The 16,457-nt window shown below is 40.4% G+C and overlaps 1 protein-coding gene across 4 annotated transcripts in view; it reads left to right on the forward strand.

Annotated features, from left to right (window-relative positions):
* LOC134205024 (protein tramtrack, beta isoform) overlaps positions 1-13,117 on the forward strand; it is a 75,532-nt gene extending 62,415 nt beyond the window's left edge. For 3 of the 4 annotated variants that reach the window (XM_062679883.1, XM_062679884.1, XM_062679886.1), the window contains exons 4-7: positions 4-249; positions 435-506; positions 946-2,077; positions 11,757-13,117. In XM_062679883.1, the coding sequence (XP_062535867.1) occupies positions 4-249; positions 435-506; positions 946-2,077; positions 11,757-11,964 (1,658 nt within the window). In that variant the 3' untranslated portion in view covers positions 11,965-13,117. The remainder of the gene's footprint in view (positions 1-3; positions 250-434; positions 507-945; positions 2,078-11,756) is intronic. The other variant, XM_062679887.1, reaches the window with a different exon arrangement.
* The last annotated feature ends 3,340 nt before the right edge of the window (positions 13,118-16,457 follow it).

A 16,457-nucleotide genomic window follows, 5' to 3' on the forward strand; every position in this document is an offset into this window, starting at 1 on the left:
CAGGTCCTCAACGCAGCGAACAAACCAAAGGACAACAGAACAGTGCCCTCAGTGGAACCAAACCATCGGGAAATTTCCTCAACAGCTTGAATCTGCAACCAGTGGCATCATCGACGCCGGCGAAGACATCTAGTCAGCAGAAACTGCATCAACAACAGCAAAGTCTTCAGCCAGACGGCGATGATGGCGACAGTGATAATGAGGGCAGTGGCAATGAATTGTGCATCAAGACAGAAGATCTCATCATAGGTAGGTGGTCTCTGACAGAGTTGTCCCTACCCCAGTAAAGATTAAAACTTAGTATTTACATAGGATCACTTTTGAATATTTCTTTTCGATTCATCCTATGTTTAGTGTCGCTTCCTTTTATCCTAATTGTTTTGAAGATTGCGGGCTATACGAATGTAACTATAACTAGCTGTAATTAATTGTAGATGAAGACGCTGCAAAACCGGATGACGATGACGATGAGATAGAGATGGAAGGAAACGACAAAAGCCAAGCGGGTAAGTCATGTAATTTCCAAAACTCTACGTACAAAACTTGAGTGACATTGCCTTGTACCGATATGTACCGGTTATCAGAACTCACCTGCCTCCGACCGTTATTTTGTCCATATACAAACAGACAAATTCTATACGTTACTCCTTTGTAATCAGTCAATAATAAAAAAATACGTGAAAAATTGGTCATATTCCGCTGGTTTCGAATTCTATAACCGGTTCCAAAGCCCGTTCGTTAACACAGGAAAGATAGTCACGTCACGATGACGACGAGCGAGAAGTGTTCGAAGATAGGTGATTTCTTATAATGGACACTCCCTTCCTAACCAGATACATATATAGAACCCCTCCCTTTCCTAAGTAGTCGTCGTAGCCTGGAGTCAGCCTAACTAATCATTTCTCTGTCTTCGTTCACTTTGTCTGTCCAACCCACTCTTTGCAGAGGACGACGATGTCGTTGAGGATGAAGAAATTGAAGGTTTTGTCGAAGATGTAGTAGATCAAGCACTCCAACCGCTAGACGGTCGATCTCGTCTCAGTAGTAATAGCAGTAGCAATAATAATCAGTTCACTATCACCATCACCGACGACAACAGTACTACTAGTAACCCTTGTCCAGCAGAGTCCAAAACGACCTCTACGAACAAAGTGACCTCCTCCTCGCTTCCTCCGCCGTCGTCATCGTCGTCGTCGCTGCTGTCGATCCTAACACGTGGCTCGATTCGCGTGAAGTCGAACGAAAACCTTTTTGAAAACTTCGATCAACAGCAAGACAAACTGCCAGAAGAACATAGAAATACGAGTAAATACGCGTCACGAGCACGACATCACGGGTACGGGTCGTCGTTCAGTGTTGGTGGTGGTGATGGTGACGATGATGGTGGTGGTATTAATAGTATTAAAAGTGTAGACGGTGGGACTGATCCCGGCGCAACCGGTCTTCCCTCTTCCTTAGTGTACAACCGCAACACGATGGATATCTACGTTAAACCAAAGAAAGATGGAGGTGGCGGAGCCAGTACTATTAGCAATCCGGACATTTCCTACGAAGAAGGTGGAAGCGAACTGTCGGCCGACGGTTTTGAAAACATTATATGTTCGCCAAACTTCCCGCAGCTCGGTGGAAGCAGCACGATGGGCAGCTACCAGGACGATGACTACGATGACGATTTCGACATTCAGATTCTCCCAGACGAGAACTCGTTGACGAACGGTGAGAGCGAAGGCGAAGACCTGGTGTATCCACCTCCGCTGTTACCGTTCGGAAATTCGGAAACGAGCATCACCCGCATACCGGTCGGCAGCCGTAAGGTGCGAACGAACGGTGGAGATCACTCGAGCCTGCTCACACCGATCATAAAGCGGAGGCGCCAATCTAGCAGCCGGGGTGGCAGACTGCTCCTGTCATCCAGCATGGGTTCTCGAGATGCCAAGGTCACCATGACAAATGGTGTGGTTATTCCGCCGTCGGCGTTCGTGCTTAGGAATCCCCGGGGGAATCAGCCACGGTCGTACAACACGGACGCACTCTGGTCGGCCCTGATGGATGTGAAAGCAGGCGAGAGCATATACAGGTTTGTTGGATGTCTGTTTCTGTTTCCTTTATTTATCACTTTAAATTGTTGGTTATTTTACTGGTCGGCAGTACTTAAAAGATGGTTCCGCAATACAAGTAGATCCATGAATTTGAAGTAAGATTACCTGATGTTGGATGTTAAAATATTTCATCATTGTAAAATATTCAGAAGCGGATTACGATCGTTATATGTTTCTTCTTTCTTAAATAAACAATTTTTGTTCACCAGAATTAGCAGGAATGAACTATCTTACAAAAACGCTGTCGAGCGCAATGGGGCCTCTGGATATAGATTCTGGACATTCAGATTTTGTGGTTTAACAAATGTATTGCGAACTTTGTAAACAAATTTGTTTTTTAAATCCGTCGTCGACCAGTATTATGCAAGTTTATTTTACTTCATATTTGTATTCATTTACTTGGTGTTATACATTATCTCTTTGTAAAACCGACTATGTTTTCTCTTGTGGTCATGTTCCAAAAGTGGGGGTATACAGAAATCTAAACCGAATTCATTTCTCTTTTAGTTGAACTCTTAGTAGATGATTTTTCATGATCGTATTACTAAATGAAATGTTCTTACTATTTGTTTAAACTTGGCCTTACGCCTTGTGAGGGAAGGGAGGAAGTAGATTCTATGAACGTGCAAGTGAAATTGGAAGTTTATAATGTGCTGAAGCTAGAGCAAATGCGACTCTCTAGATGTGCAAGAGTATTCTTTCCTTAACAAATAAGAACGACAGAGATATGATGCTGGCTTACTTTTGTTAAATGCAAAGTAGAAAGCTGATAGCAAAAAACTAGTATTTCAATTTAAGGTAGCACATTGAAGGTCTACCAAGGCCTGTCATCAACGAACAAATCGAACTTTCTTGAATGTGTCAGGTCATATTGGACCTATCGGCTTTTTTCGGTAAGAATTATACTGCCCTTCTACGCATAATTGTCCCATGTTACGCTTGATGAAAAATGTCAAACTCGAGTCAATTTGTCCCACTGAAAAAATGAAGTTGTTGTCTAATGATAATAGAGGCTAAAAACCGTTCAATTAAGTAGTGACTCGTTTAATGTCCTGGAAAAGTGTTGCTCATAACATCCCAAAATTATTTGTTAAATTTCATGATTCATGAATCGATTCTTGAATTGGTGGGACAAATTGACTCGAGCTTGGATTTTTCATCAACGGTAACATGGGACAATTATGCGTAGAACGGCAGTATACTACTCGGAGCGATTCTATTTAAATTACAAGTGATCATAAATGTAAAATGAAAGCCATTAAATGGTATGTCTCGTTTCCCGAGTTAAACGCAAATTAAACTTAAAAATGACAGTTTATTAATAATTATCGAATAACCCTGTTCGCAGATTGATAGATGTCTCTTTAGTCTTGCTGGACATCCTTATGACCGGTTGGTTTTTAATTTTGCAAATGTCACTTTTAAGTTTAATTCGCAAAATGAGACAGATCCTTAGTTTTGCTTTTTAGAACTGAACAGAATGAGGCAAAGATGCGAGGCTCACAAAAATTAGCGGAAAATCTTTTTTTTCAGAAGAAATTTTCAAACTAATAGGTCACGTGCTCCATCGTGTCTCAGGTTAACTTCGCCAGTAATTATAAAAATTGGCGGAAAATCTGTTTTTAGTGCCATTTTATTATTGAAATATTATTCAAATATTTTCAAATTTCAGAGAGAACATTCAAATTCAACTCCACTAGGGATTATTAAAATTGGTGCATAATCAGTTTTTTTTCAGTGCCATTTTGTCGTACTACGTATCGTAAATCATACTCAAATTTCTTGGAGGATATTGGAATTGGTTGGTCACGTCGCCCATCCCTTCCTGCCCCAGTTTAACTCCGCCAGTGTAGTTCAGTTAATTATGAACATAACTACCTACGACAAAAATGACATTTGTTCTTGGATTTTTATCAACATACCCAGTAGGGTGGCTCAAAAAACACTTTTTCAAATTTTTTGATGGGCCGCTCTCTTATTCGGTTCTATTTGATGCCCTTATGTTCTGGACAAAATTTCAGCCAAATCGGTCAACGTTTTGGCGGTGCTAAACTCGTTGGAAGTTTATATGGAAAAATGTATGCAGAAGCATCCAAAAGCAGTGATTTGCAGTTGAACGGCACAATTTACGATCAAGAATCATGATACTCATTTAGTTCTTGTGGAATTAAATACAGAATGTTATGCTGAAAACCGCGAGAAGATTAGAGTTTATTAGACAAAGATATTAGCATTTTACTGGAGTGTTGTAGGGGTGAGTTTATTTCTTTTCAAAGTTAAAAGAAACGAAATTTTCTCAAACCCCACTTCAGAGAAATGCTAATAACTTAGCCGGGAAAACTCTAATCTTCTCGCGGTTTTCTGCATAACATTCTGTATCAAATTCTTCAAGATCTGAATGAGTATCATAGTTCTTCATCGTAAGTTGTTCCGTCCAACTGCAATTAACTGTTTTTAGATGTTTCTGCATACATTTTTGCATATAAACTTCCAACGAGTTTAGCACCGCCCAAACGTTGACCGATTTGGCTGAAATTTTGTCCAGAGCATCAGGGCATCAAATAGAACCGAATAAGAGGGCGGCCCATCAAAAAAACTGAAAAAAGTTTTTCCCATACTAATTTGAGCCACCCTAATACCCAGTGGCGCCGGGAGTGGATGGGACAAGTAGGACATGTCCTACGTCAAAGCATTGTCCTACCCAAGGATGTTATCGATCATTTAGTAATATGCATTTTATCGTTTTTAGTAGTTTGTTAATAACACATTCCAGACGCTTAATTTTAAAAAGTGTTGTATGGTGAACTTCTAGCGCGAAGGGTTTCCTACAACTATGTCTAACACTTCGATCTTTAAATTTCACTAATAACGGAGCTATAGTGTTAGTAGCTGTGACTTATACTAAATGATGGAAATTTTGCTATCATTTAGTATGAGTTACTGCAACTTGCGCCTTAACTCCGTTAATAGTAGAAATCAAACATCGACCTGTTAGGCAGAGTTGTAGAAAAAACTTTCGCACTAGAAGTTCACCATACAACACATTTTAAAATTTATCCTCTAGAATGAGTTATTGACAAACTACTAAATGATCGAACGTAGATTACTAAATGATCGATGCCAAGGATGTTACCCATAATTATTGGTAGAACATATGAAGTCATTAGCTGGCAAAGTCTGGGGTCACGGGTGGAAGTAATACTGCTCTCATGCCATAGTCTAGGCTTGCAACACCCACGAATTTTTGCGAATCGCTTAAAGCCAATGCTAATACCATAACTATTGCTCAAACTGGCATTTCCTATTTGTCCTACCCACGACTCGCAACCTGGCAAGTAAGAAAGTACTTTTTCAATCTTTCGTTTATTTGAAAGGCTCATTTGCTGCGAAGCGTTACGGAGCCGAAATCAAGTTTAACAATACATTTTTCGATTCTTATACATAGTGTTAGTTTCGGGGAACCGAAAGATTCGCGGTTTAGTCGAGGATAGGGAATACAATAATACAGTAGGAAAGGAAAGGATTTTAGGGTGCTTAGGTAATTACGATGCTGATGTTCACAAAGTTGACATTCCTCGCATTTTTACATCTATAACGGGACAAACAAACTTTTTTTGGGAGACAACGACGAGAGGAAGACATACGGAAGGGATTAACGACAGACATTGAAATGTACAACAAGAGAAATACATTTAAAAAAGTACTTCTTGCACATTGTAAATATAAGGATACTTTTGTGATGCGAGGACTTTATTGAAGCCTCTCATTTACGATATCAATGGAACGTTTATCGTACCTATGCGCGGATTTATTTATTGCATTTCTGGGATACTAAAAGTGATTTTGGAAATCACCATCCTCCAACATGCTTTTTAGTAAAGGATTCAGAAAGCAATAATTCATTTAATTTGGTCCGAGGTAGTACTTGAGAACATTGGCGTAACTATAGGGGGGCTAGGGGGGGCTATAGCCCCACCTAGAATCAAGTTAGCCCCCTCTAGCATTCCTACGACTTTGCATGAGTATGGCACATATCTAGCGTTCTGATCATATCTGGGCGTAAATGCAAATAATGAATTCTTATCATCTTCCTCTACAGTGAGTTGAATATATTTTATCATGTTTTCTACTTCGAAAAATTGATATATCTTGGGTTATAGGAATGCAAAACACGAAGGATATTACGCTCCCTTTATTTTCAACCACACATATAAATGCTTGCTTAATGTGAATTGCGTTCGAATTTAATTTCTAAAGTAAATTACACTTTCGGAGGCACATAACATCAAAACACAACTCGTTTTCAGTACGCACAAACAAGTTGTTTAAATGTGCTTATCACCTATGCATTGACATTTGTGCTGCCAAATGGGACGGGCACGGTTACAGTCATTTTGGGACTCTGTCGAGATAAATGTTGGAGTTGGAACAGTATTTTCATGCTGATGCATTGCTGATAGAATAAATAATAGAAGTAAAAGACTAACAGAACAAATACAATAGCTGAGATTTTGATTGTATAAAGAAAATTCAAGTAAAATAATAAATTGCCTGTAATATTTAGACAACATGAAAAAGACAATTGTTTAACTTGAGCAGGAGACATAGGATGCTTAGGTTACCAAAGAATTTTTAACAAATCTTGACTTTTATTTATCAGCAAATCATCAACTCTTCAAGATTTTTATGGTTACATTGCGTTGCATTGCATTGCGAGATTTTTTTTAAGTGTGGCTATGACCTCTACACTACAAAAATTCCACACATTTTTATATCCATTAATTTAATTCATGATTCTCTGGGTGATGCGGATAGAGCCACTTTTCTGCGCTCAAGCGCGTGAAGGAATATTTTGAAATCACTCCTATAAACAAAATTATTTTGCAGTTACTTGGCTGTCAAACATTTCCCGCTCTTCGAATTTCTCTTTCCACGCTGCATGAGGGCGAACAAATGCGCTAGACTCTACATGACTTAACGATTGATAACATACTTTCATGCTCCAATCAGCTGCTGAATCTCGTGAAATTTCGTAACGAGTGCATTTTAGTTGCATTCCTACTATTTTTCCACTCGAAATATTTATAATGTGAGAATATTTGTTACAAAGAATACAAAACTCAAACAAAGTTTATTTTTATTTTTTCCCCAAACAATAACAATACTTCTCAATATTAGATCAGAAACGAACATAACCACAATCTTCAATGTTTGGCTCCGGCACAATAGAAAATTTTGGCTTCAGTTTGACAACCAAATCGATTTTATCCGCACCACCCAGATGATTCTAATTAGTGCACACATAACCACTCTCCACGCGAAGTACAAATATAATCTATAATCAAATAAAATGTATGTGTGGTCTCTAATATGCAGTTATTGAATCTATGTGTCGGTACAAATTGCATATATTTGGGTCGCCAAATTGCAAAAATTTATGTGTGCGACAAATATATTCAATATAAAGATTTTTTTCAGTGTAGCTTTCCAACATAACCCTTAAAAATGCATGGCATTTCTGAAAGGATTGTCAAGAAAAACCTTTCGATATTGTGATAGCTGAGTACAACGTATCGTATGCCTTTCTGCAGATTTCTCTGGTAAAGTATTCAAGCGATGTTGCTGCTTTTTCTCGAAAACTTTGAATTTCCAATTATCTTGATAATCAAAAAAAAAAAATCCATTATCCTTGAAATCCGAAAAAAGCTCGGTAAACCCTGAAATTTCAAGGAGAGGTAACTAAAATGTAAAAAGACAGGAATAAAAAGAGTTTATTAACATCGCTGAAAGTTGAGAATTGTCTCTGCAAGTCCGTACACATTCCCAAAGGTTTATGGATGTGTTTGACTACCAAAACATCTCAGATTTGTAAGAATTTAAGTACCTGGGTATGTTAGAAGGGGATCAATAGTGATTTTTGAAAATTTATAAGAGTTGTTGCGAATCCGTTGGAATTTGGAATTCGTTTTTGGAATGTCTGAGTGTCCGTAACGATACTGAAAGGCCGTAAATCTTTATACCTAAAAATGAATTTCTGTCTGTCTGACTCTTATAGACTCGGAAACTACTGAGCCGATCGGCGTAATAATTTTTATTCAGAGGTTTTTAGGCCGGGATCAGGCCTGGTAGCGGGTCACTTTTTAGTGACTTGGTCACTTTTTTCGGGCTAGTCACTAAAAAGTCTCTTTTTTCGACCTCAAGTCACTAAAGTCACTTTTTCTCGCAAAAAGTCACTATTTTCAACTATTTTGAAACTATTGACCAAGATTTTTTATAAAGTTTTATGTATCCATCGGATGATGCTTTGTTCATGCAGAAATGAAATTACGGATCTTGGAAAAATTATCGCTCGGAAACTGGCTGCTCTTATTGGCATTTCGCCATTTCATTGAAGGAGTTTCACGTCACAATTTATAAATTGGTATACAGTCATGCAAGCAGAAGACCTGTCGATTTCAAGTTTTCTTAAAACTCAATACAGTAGGGGAAGATGGGGAGACAAATGATCGTTATGTGGCGAGTTATTTTTTTGATAGACAACCTTATTAACTCTATTATTTACTGTGTTTTGTTCCTCCTAAAGTTGTTTTTTTAGTGGCCACGCAAAATTCGAACAACTTGCTATCATATGCTATCATTTTTTCACAGCAAAAATCCATAAATATGCAGATGAAGAGATAAAAATGCCAACACTCCACCACAATTTCAGGATTTTTGGATTTTGAGTTGTTGCCTCAATTTGAGGGGACTTGATCCCTCATTAGTCATCCATATATAATATAATATAAAAAATTTGGCTAAAAAATTCGAGAAAATATAATTTGTTCTCAATTGTTTTGTAATTGTACAGATGTAATGAAGGGTTTTGCTGTAAAACATATTTATTTAGTAGATATAATAGAAAGGAGATCAAGTCTCCCCAATTTTGAAGATTGCATGCGCTGTCGAATTCCATAGCGAAAATCGTTCATGAATTCTAATCCCAGGCTCGTTGTACATGAATCTTCATATTTTTTTTTGTTTCGTTGTCTACCAAAACGATCCGTACTTTTGTTCCTGTCGCACTAAAAATTACAAAAACTTCCGTGGCACCAGTGACAAATCGCATATTTCTCTGCATCTTTTTAAAGTAGTTGTTCAGCTAATCCAATTATCGTAATTTTCACTCATTCTCAAGAGAAGAAAATGCCCATTCACGCAGATTTTCGCAGAGAAATCATTTTCGGGAAAGAAAAACAGGTGTTATGAGTGATAACCATATTTCGCTCATTTCCAATGGAGTAAAACTGATTTGCTTGCAAGACTACTCATAGTTTTGAGTAGTCCTGCTTTTGACTGATATTGAGTAAAATTTTCGTGGAGTTAAAAGAGAGGGCAATACAATTTTATCTAGTCACTGAGTAGACAAAAGTTAGCGTGTACGATTTTCGTTTCTCTTCTGAGTTTGTTCTAAGAGAAAAGAGTGGTAAGTGAAAGATGTTTTTCGCCACAAATTATTCTCCTTCGACCCAAAAACGCTTGATTTCGTCCCATTTAACTTGTAACTGGAATTAGCAGTCACTATTTGGTCACTTTTTCTGCAACTGAAAGTCACTATTTGGTCCCTTTTTTCGTTAGCTTTGGTCCTAAAGTCACTATTTTGAGTGGCTTTGGTCGCTACCAGTCCTGCGGGATGGTTTTTAAGATGGTTCTAGACCCCTTCCCTCTTTGGAAAGGTGGGCTACCATACACATGAAACACCAATTTCATCATAACTCGCTGTTTCTGTGGTGGCTTGAAAATCCTCCCCCTTCTGGAAAGGGGGGCTCCCATACAAATTAACCAGAAATTTCTTCTTTTTTTACAATGTTGTGAAAACTCATATGTGAATATGTACATCATGTGGAAGATATTGATTTGAAAAATGTATTGGAGGTAACCACTTTCCCTTCGATGGGGCTCGAACCCATGACCTTACAGTACTGGCGCTTTTAACCAACTAAGCTACGAAGGACCTCCGTCGGCCTTCGCAACCTAGCGGCTACTGAATGAGCTCGAGATTCCCAAATCGGACGCATAGTCGAAGCACTGTTATGCAAGGCTAGTAAATAACAGAGTATGGTATCGAGATCATTGCTCCTGCTTGGGTTACCTCTTATGCAAGGCTAATTCATACCAATTTCTGTTATTCTGATACGGGGAATACTACAATAGATCTAATAACTGGTCGCAGTAGCTCACTCGAACAGGGAAAAAACACTTCCTAAATTGGAAAGCCTTCTAAGCTGCGGAGGACGATGGAGGTCTTTTGTAGCTTAGTAGGGAAAGCACCTATCTAGCGCGTACTGGCTTCGTGGGATCAAACCCCACCGAAGGAAGTGGTTACCCTCCAATACATTTTTCGAACTAAATCTTTCACATGTTGTGCAATTGCACAAATCGAGTTTCAGACATAGTAATTAATTTGGCTAATACCCGGAACATAGGCAATTAACTTTAATTGTAATAAAGATTTTATATATAAATGGGTTTGAAAGGGAGCGGAGAGAAATTTTTGTGACGATATAAATCTCACGACCTTCCCCTCTGCCAAACTTCTTTATGAAGGGGAAGGGATGAGTATCAAATTTATTATAAAATATTCTTTGTGTACTCTTCTTCTTTTTATTGGCATTACAGTCCCATATTGGGACAGAGCCGCCTCGCAGTTTAGTGTTCATTAAGCACTTCCTCAGTTATTAAACTGCGAGGTTTCTAAGCCAAGTTACTATTTTTGCATTCGTATATCATGAGGCTAACACGATGATATTTTTATGCCCAAGGAAGTCGAGACAATTTCCAATCCGAAAATTGTCTAGACCGGCACTGGGAATCGAACCCAGCCACCCTCAGCATGGTCTTGCTTTGTAGCCGCGCATCTTACCACACGGCTAAGGAGCTGAGATTTGGATCCAGCCATATTCAGCATGGTCTTGCTTGCTTTTCCCACTGATACTTAATTCTTTTATCGCTGCTTGGCATGTAGTGTAAAAATTTCATTTTGAAGTAAGAGTGAAATCCTTTAATCATAATTACTTTGATACATCGTGTCCTCCAATACATAGGTATTTCGAATAAAATCTTTCACATACTTTGCATATGCACATCGAGTTTACAAGCATTGTAAATTAATGTCCATATCGGGTGATCAATACCAAAATAAAAGGCAACTTTGAATGAATCCATTGCCTATGTTTACTAAAATCTAAGACATCGTATCGCTTTATTTTAGAAAAAGCACAATTATTATAGGGGAAAATACGGCTTTGGCAGGTTTTGTTCTATTATTGTCAGGGGGGGTTTTGTCGACCAAATTTTATGAAATTCGGCCACAATATTCTTTGAAATGCAAAGAATGTTTAGGCCAAATTTGAGCATAATCAGTCATAAAAAACCCCCCTGCCAATAATAGAACAAAACCTGCCAAAGCCGTCATTCCCCCTACTTAATATAAAATTACCGAGCAAAAGTCGTAAAATGAAGTTCGCACTTTTATGGCTATTACTTAGTTTTATTTATTCATGTTTCTATTTAAGTTAATATTTTATTTACACGTAATCTAATTATCTTCTTTTGTTTCGTTTTTCACTTCTTTTCGTTCACCTGATATCTATTTGTGCATGTGTTCCTGGCTTGCAGAGCGTCCCAAATCCACAAAGTTCCTCGCAAAACGCTCCGCAACTGGATGAAACGGTGGGACATCAAGTCCGCCTACCCGATGCCCCGGCAGCTAAAGGAAGCAGCGGAGAAGAAACGTATCATCAAGGAACTGACTGAACAAGCGCAGCAAGTCGGCGATGACCTGATGCAGTACACTGAACCGAAACATCCTCTCAAGATTGAATGAAAAGTGTACCGCTGACGACCCTGAACAGATGTCCTTTTTGAGCGATGATCATCCGCTTGCTCCTGATGTTCTATGAGAATCCTTCATCTAGGAAGGAGGTTGATATGGTAATCCAATGGAATGAATTCCAGTTTCGTATGAAATACTTGAAGAATGATGTTCGGGTTCAGTGCAGTAAAGAAGAAATCAACAAACCAATTAATATGTACTACAAATATTAAACATAATTATACGTTTTTACAACAAAAAAGAAAAGAACCCCAAATATGGAACAAAATGGAAATGATAGTCAGTATATGTAACAGATGGCAAAGATGAGAATAGGAGTAAAAGAGACAAATTTAAAATATACAGATTTATATATTTTTGAGTTATAGCCGGTAAGTCTGACCTCCCCTACCTTTCCCCGCCCCCATCTTAGATATGTAAGAAAAAAAACCCTTCCCCAGAAACGGAATAGAACGAATATGGTTCAAAGTGAAATCTAGTTTGCTAGCGTTTAGGTTATTTTTATGGTTTTCCAAAAACATACACACACAAAGCGAAGTGAAATGAAAATCTCCTAATCCTTAATTCAGAGCTAATTTGATATGTAATTAATTTAGTGAGGCACATTTTCATTACGCATGCGCATTACACATACTATGTTAAGCAACCGTTTAGGAATCCGTAAAATTTTACCGGTTCACTGAGGAAAGGTAATTTCATGGCCATTTGCGAAAATAATTTCATGTAGAAACGTACATTTACGTCTAGTCAAATGTTGTAAAACCACAAACCATTAGCTTTTTTCATCCCAAGGGCTTTATATACGAATCTAGTTTACGATAATTGGCATTACATATTTTTATTGTGTACGAATAGTCACGCTCGGATGCAATGTAGGTACCATATTTTATATCTTAAGGTCATGTGTATATGGTAAGTGTATTTCGTACCTTTGATTTCAATTAACTATGCACCATATTTTTATATAAATCCCCTTATGTAAGTACTTACCTGAATGTGGAATCGATCGGGAGAAGAGAATGAAGGTTACCCGATCGAGGGCAGTCTTGTTTGATTTAATTTATTTTATACGGAACCATTCTAGTGTCGTTTCATCACCAAAAAATCGTGCAAGTCAATAAAGTAATTTGAGCAACAACCAAAACTGGCATTTGTGTTCTGTTTGTGTGAATTCCAACGGAGTTGATGGTGACAATGGTAAAGTTTCTCTGTGGTAAAGTGGTAAGTTAACATGGCTGCCATTCGATTGATTTTATATTATTATTTATTCTGACTCCGGAGTGGCCCTGCAGTACATAAAACTTGCCTCCATAAGGCTCATAGTCCATAGTTGCACGTGGCCGATCACGAGGTCTCTACGAGCAAATCGTCTTTCACCTAATCGATCTACCATGTTTGTCACCAGTTAGTCCAAGTAATCGACTTCTTCAACCGTCTCGATTTCGTCACAACCGACACAAATCCGTGGTGGTAAGCGTTGTCCTCTCTTGAGCCTCTTGCTATCATATTCTAAGCCTTCGACACAGTGGCGTAGCCAGGAAGTGGTTTTTGGGTTTAGCCTCCCTTGTGCATTTGGCCATTTGTTTTAGAAATCCCGCCACTTCCGATCCCGAATTTCTGTTGCTATCGGCCTTTGGTGACAACGACGATGGAGCTCGTTGTTTGAGATCCAGTTGTGAGGCCACCAGGCCCGAATTATATACCGCAGGCATCTGTTAATGAACACCTGCAGCCGTTGAGTGTTCTCCACTGATACACACCATGTTTCGCTAGCGTATAACAGCACAGATTTCACGTTAGAGTTGAAAATTCGTATTCTGGTGCGTTCCCTTATCTGCCTGTTTTTCCAGATATTTCTTAAACTCGCAAATGCAGCCCTTGCTTTATTGATCCGTGCGCCTATGTCGATCTTGGTACCGTCGTCTGACGCCATTTGGCTACCAAGATATTGGAAGCTTTCAACATTCTCCACTGGTTCGGCTACTGTGGAACTGGAAGGAGTCACCGTGTTTACATCCAACGATTTGGTTTTGTTGACGTTGATGACAAAACATGCCGAGGAGGAGCGCTCGGCAAAGTCGTTGAGCTTATGGTTATAGGCTGCCATAACAGCCCGCGCTTTGGTTCAAGGTCAATCGCATCTACCAGAATCTCATCGATTACGATGAGGAACAGTAACGGTGATAGAATACATCCTTGTCTCACACCAGCTACGACCCGGATAGGGTCGGACAGGACCCCATTGTGCAGCACTCTACACGAAAAGGCCTCGTACTGTGCATCGATGAGGCCGTTGATTTTCTCAGGAACCCCCTTGCGTCTCAGGGCGCCCCACATATTCTCGTGATTGAGACGGTCGAAAGCTTTTTCGTAGTCAATGAATACCAAGTAAAGGGACTCTTGGAATTCGATGACCTGCTCCAGAATTACACGGAGCGTGACAATATGGTCCACACAGGATCTTCCGGCACGGAATCCGGCCTGCTGTCGCCGGAGAGTCGCATCGATCTTCTCCTGAATCCGGGCTAGGATAATTTTGCACAGAACTTTGAGAACGGTACACAGCAACATAATGCCTCCCAGTTATCGCATACAGCCAGGTCACCCTTTTTGGGCACCTTCACTAAGATACCTTGCATCCAGTCGACCGGGAAAGTTGCGGTGTCCCAGATATTATGAAATAAATGATGCAGTAGTTGAGCGGATGTCATGGGGTCAGCTTTGAGCATCTCGGCTGATATCCGGTCGACCCCTGGGGCTTTAAGGTTCCCCCAAACACACGCGATGCGACAGTCGCGACGCGATTCTATCGCTTGGCGACAGCGATTCTGTCGCCGTTGGTATGGAAGCGTAAATAGAACATTGCCGGCAGCGACCGAACGATAGAATCGCGGCGACTAGTTGTCGCCGTCGCGGCGATGTAATCGCTTCGGTCTGGGGGAGCCTTTATTCGGTTTCATGCTTTGGATGGCTGTTGTTCGAAGTGCTCGAACCAGCGTTTCAGCTTGTCAGTTGGGTCGGTCAATAACTGATCATTCGCGTCTTTCACAGGCATCGTTGCATTCATCTTCGCCCCGCTTAAGCGTCGTGAGATATCGTAGAGGAGGCGAATGTCCCCGGTTGCGGCGGCTCTCTCTCCTTCGTCGGCCAGAGAGTCTGCCCACGCTCGCTTGTCCCGTCGACATGAGCGTTTTACTTCCTTCTCAAGAGCCGCATATCGTTGACGGGCTAAGACTTTGGCTCCTCTGGTTTTCGATCACTCTATCGCGGCTTTGGCTTCTCTTCGCTCCTCTATCTTCCTCCAGGTCTCATCGTTGTTTTCTCTGGGTGCGCAGTTCGCCCAGATTGTTCTCGCTGGTGGCGATGAAGGCATTCTTGATGGCGGTCCATTGGTCTTCCACCTTCCGGAATATCTGCAGCGCGCGTCTCCAGTTCTTCAACGAAGGACCGTTTCATCGTGGCATCTTCCAGTCGGCGTGTGTTGAATCGTCGTCCAACTCTTTCCTCCTGCCGACGAATCCGCGCAATGCGCAGGCGTATTTCGCCGATGAGGAGGTGATGATCAGACGCGCTATCGGCACTACGTTTATTCCGTACATCAAGAAGGCTCCGTTTCCATTTTCGGCTGATGCAGATGGGGTCGATTTGATTTTCTGTAAAGCCGTCACTGGAGACCCACGTGACCTTGTGAACCGGTCGATGAGGGAAGAGCGATCCCCCGATCACCATGTCGTTATTACCACAAAATTCTGCGAACAGCTCTCCATTTTCGCTCATTTCTCCGAGACCATGGCGTCCCATAATGCGCTTATGGTTCGAGTTGTCGGATCCGATCTTCGCATTGAAGTCGCCCAAACAGGGTCTGATGTCTGCCTCCGTTTATATCGTCGCTGGGTGCCTTACAGACCCAAACCCTGACGCCCAGCAAAAGCCATGTGTGGCATCGAAATCTGTGCCGCAGACGAAAATCTTGTTGCAGTTATATCTGTGATTCTGAAAAAATCTGATTGTATTAGGTCTCTAAACTGGTTGAATCTAAACAGAGAACACCCAACTTACAGTTTTTTTGTTCCACGAGCTAAAGTGTTACAATATTGGAATGCCGCTTGACTTCAAACCTGTCACACTTGCCACTGATACTGGCCACGTGACATTCGTTTCCGTGAGTTTGAAAACTACGTAAGCAAAAGGCAGTTTTTTTTTGGACCGAAGAACCTGCCCTCCGATACAGTTGTCCTATCGGAAACACCGAAAGGACCATTGTTCTTATCCCGGAAAATCCTCTCAGTGAGGTTGTCCGGGGTTATGTCCATGCCGCTGGCAAGCAATATGTCATTTCGCTCAACTTTATCGCGAGCATGCAAAAATCACATATTCCGCATGTGATGCGAACCCCGACACCTGTGTAAGGTGGATGTTGACCTGACCGCTTGCTATTAAGGCTCAAATTACCGTCATGCAGTCATTGACGAGAAAGACAGCCA

Source organism: Armigeres subalbatus, chromosome 1 (genome assembly GCF_024139115.2).
Source record: "Armigeres subalbatus isolate Guangzhou_Male chromosome 1, GZ_Asu_2, whole genome shotgun sequence".
NCBI classification, from domain to species: domain Eukaryota; kingdom Metazoa; phylum Arthropoda; class Insecta; order Diptera; family Culicidae; genus Armigeres; species Armigeres subalbatus.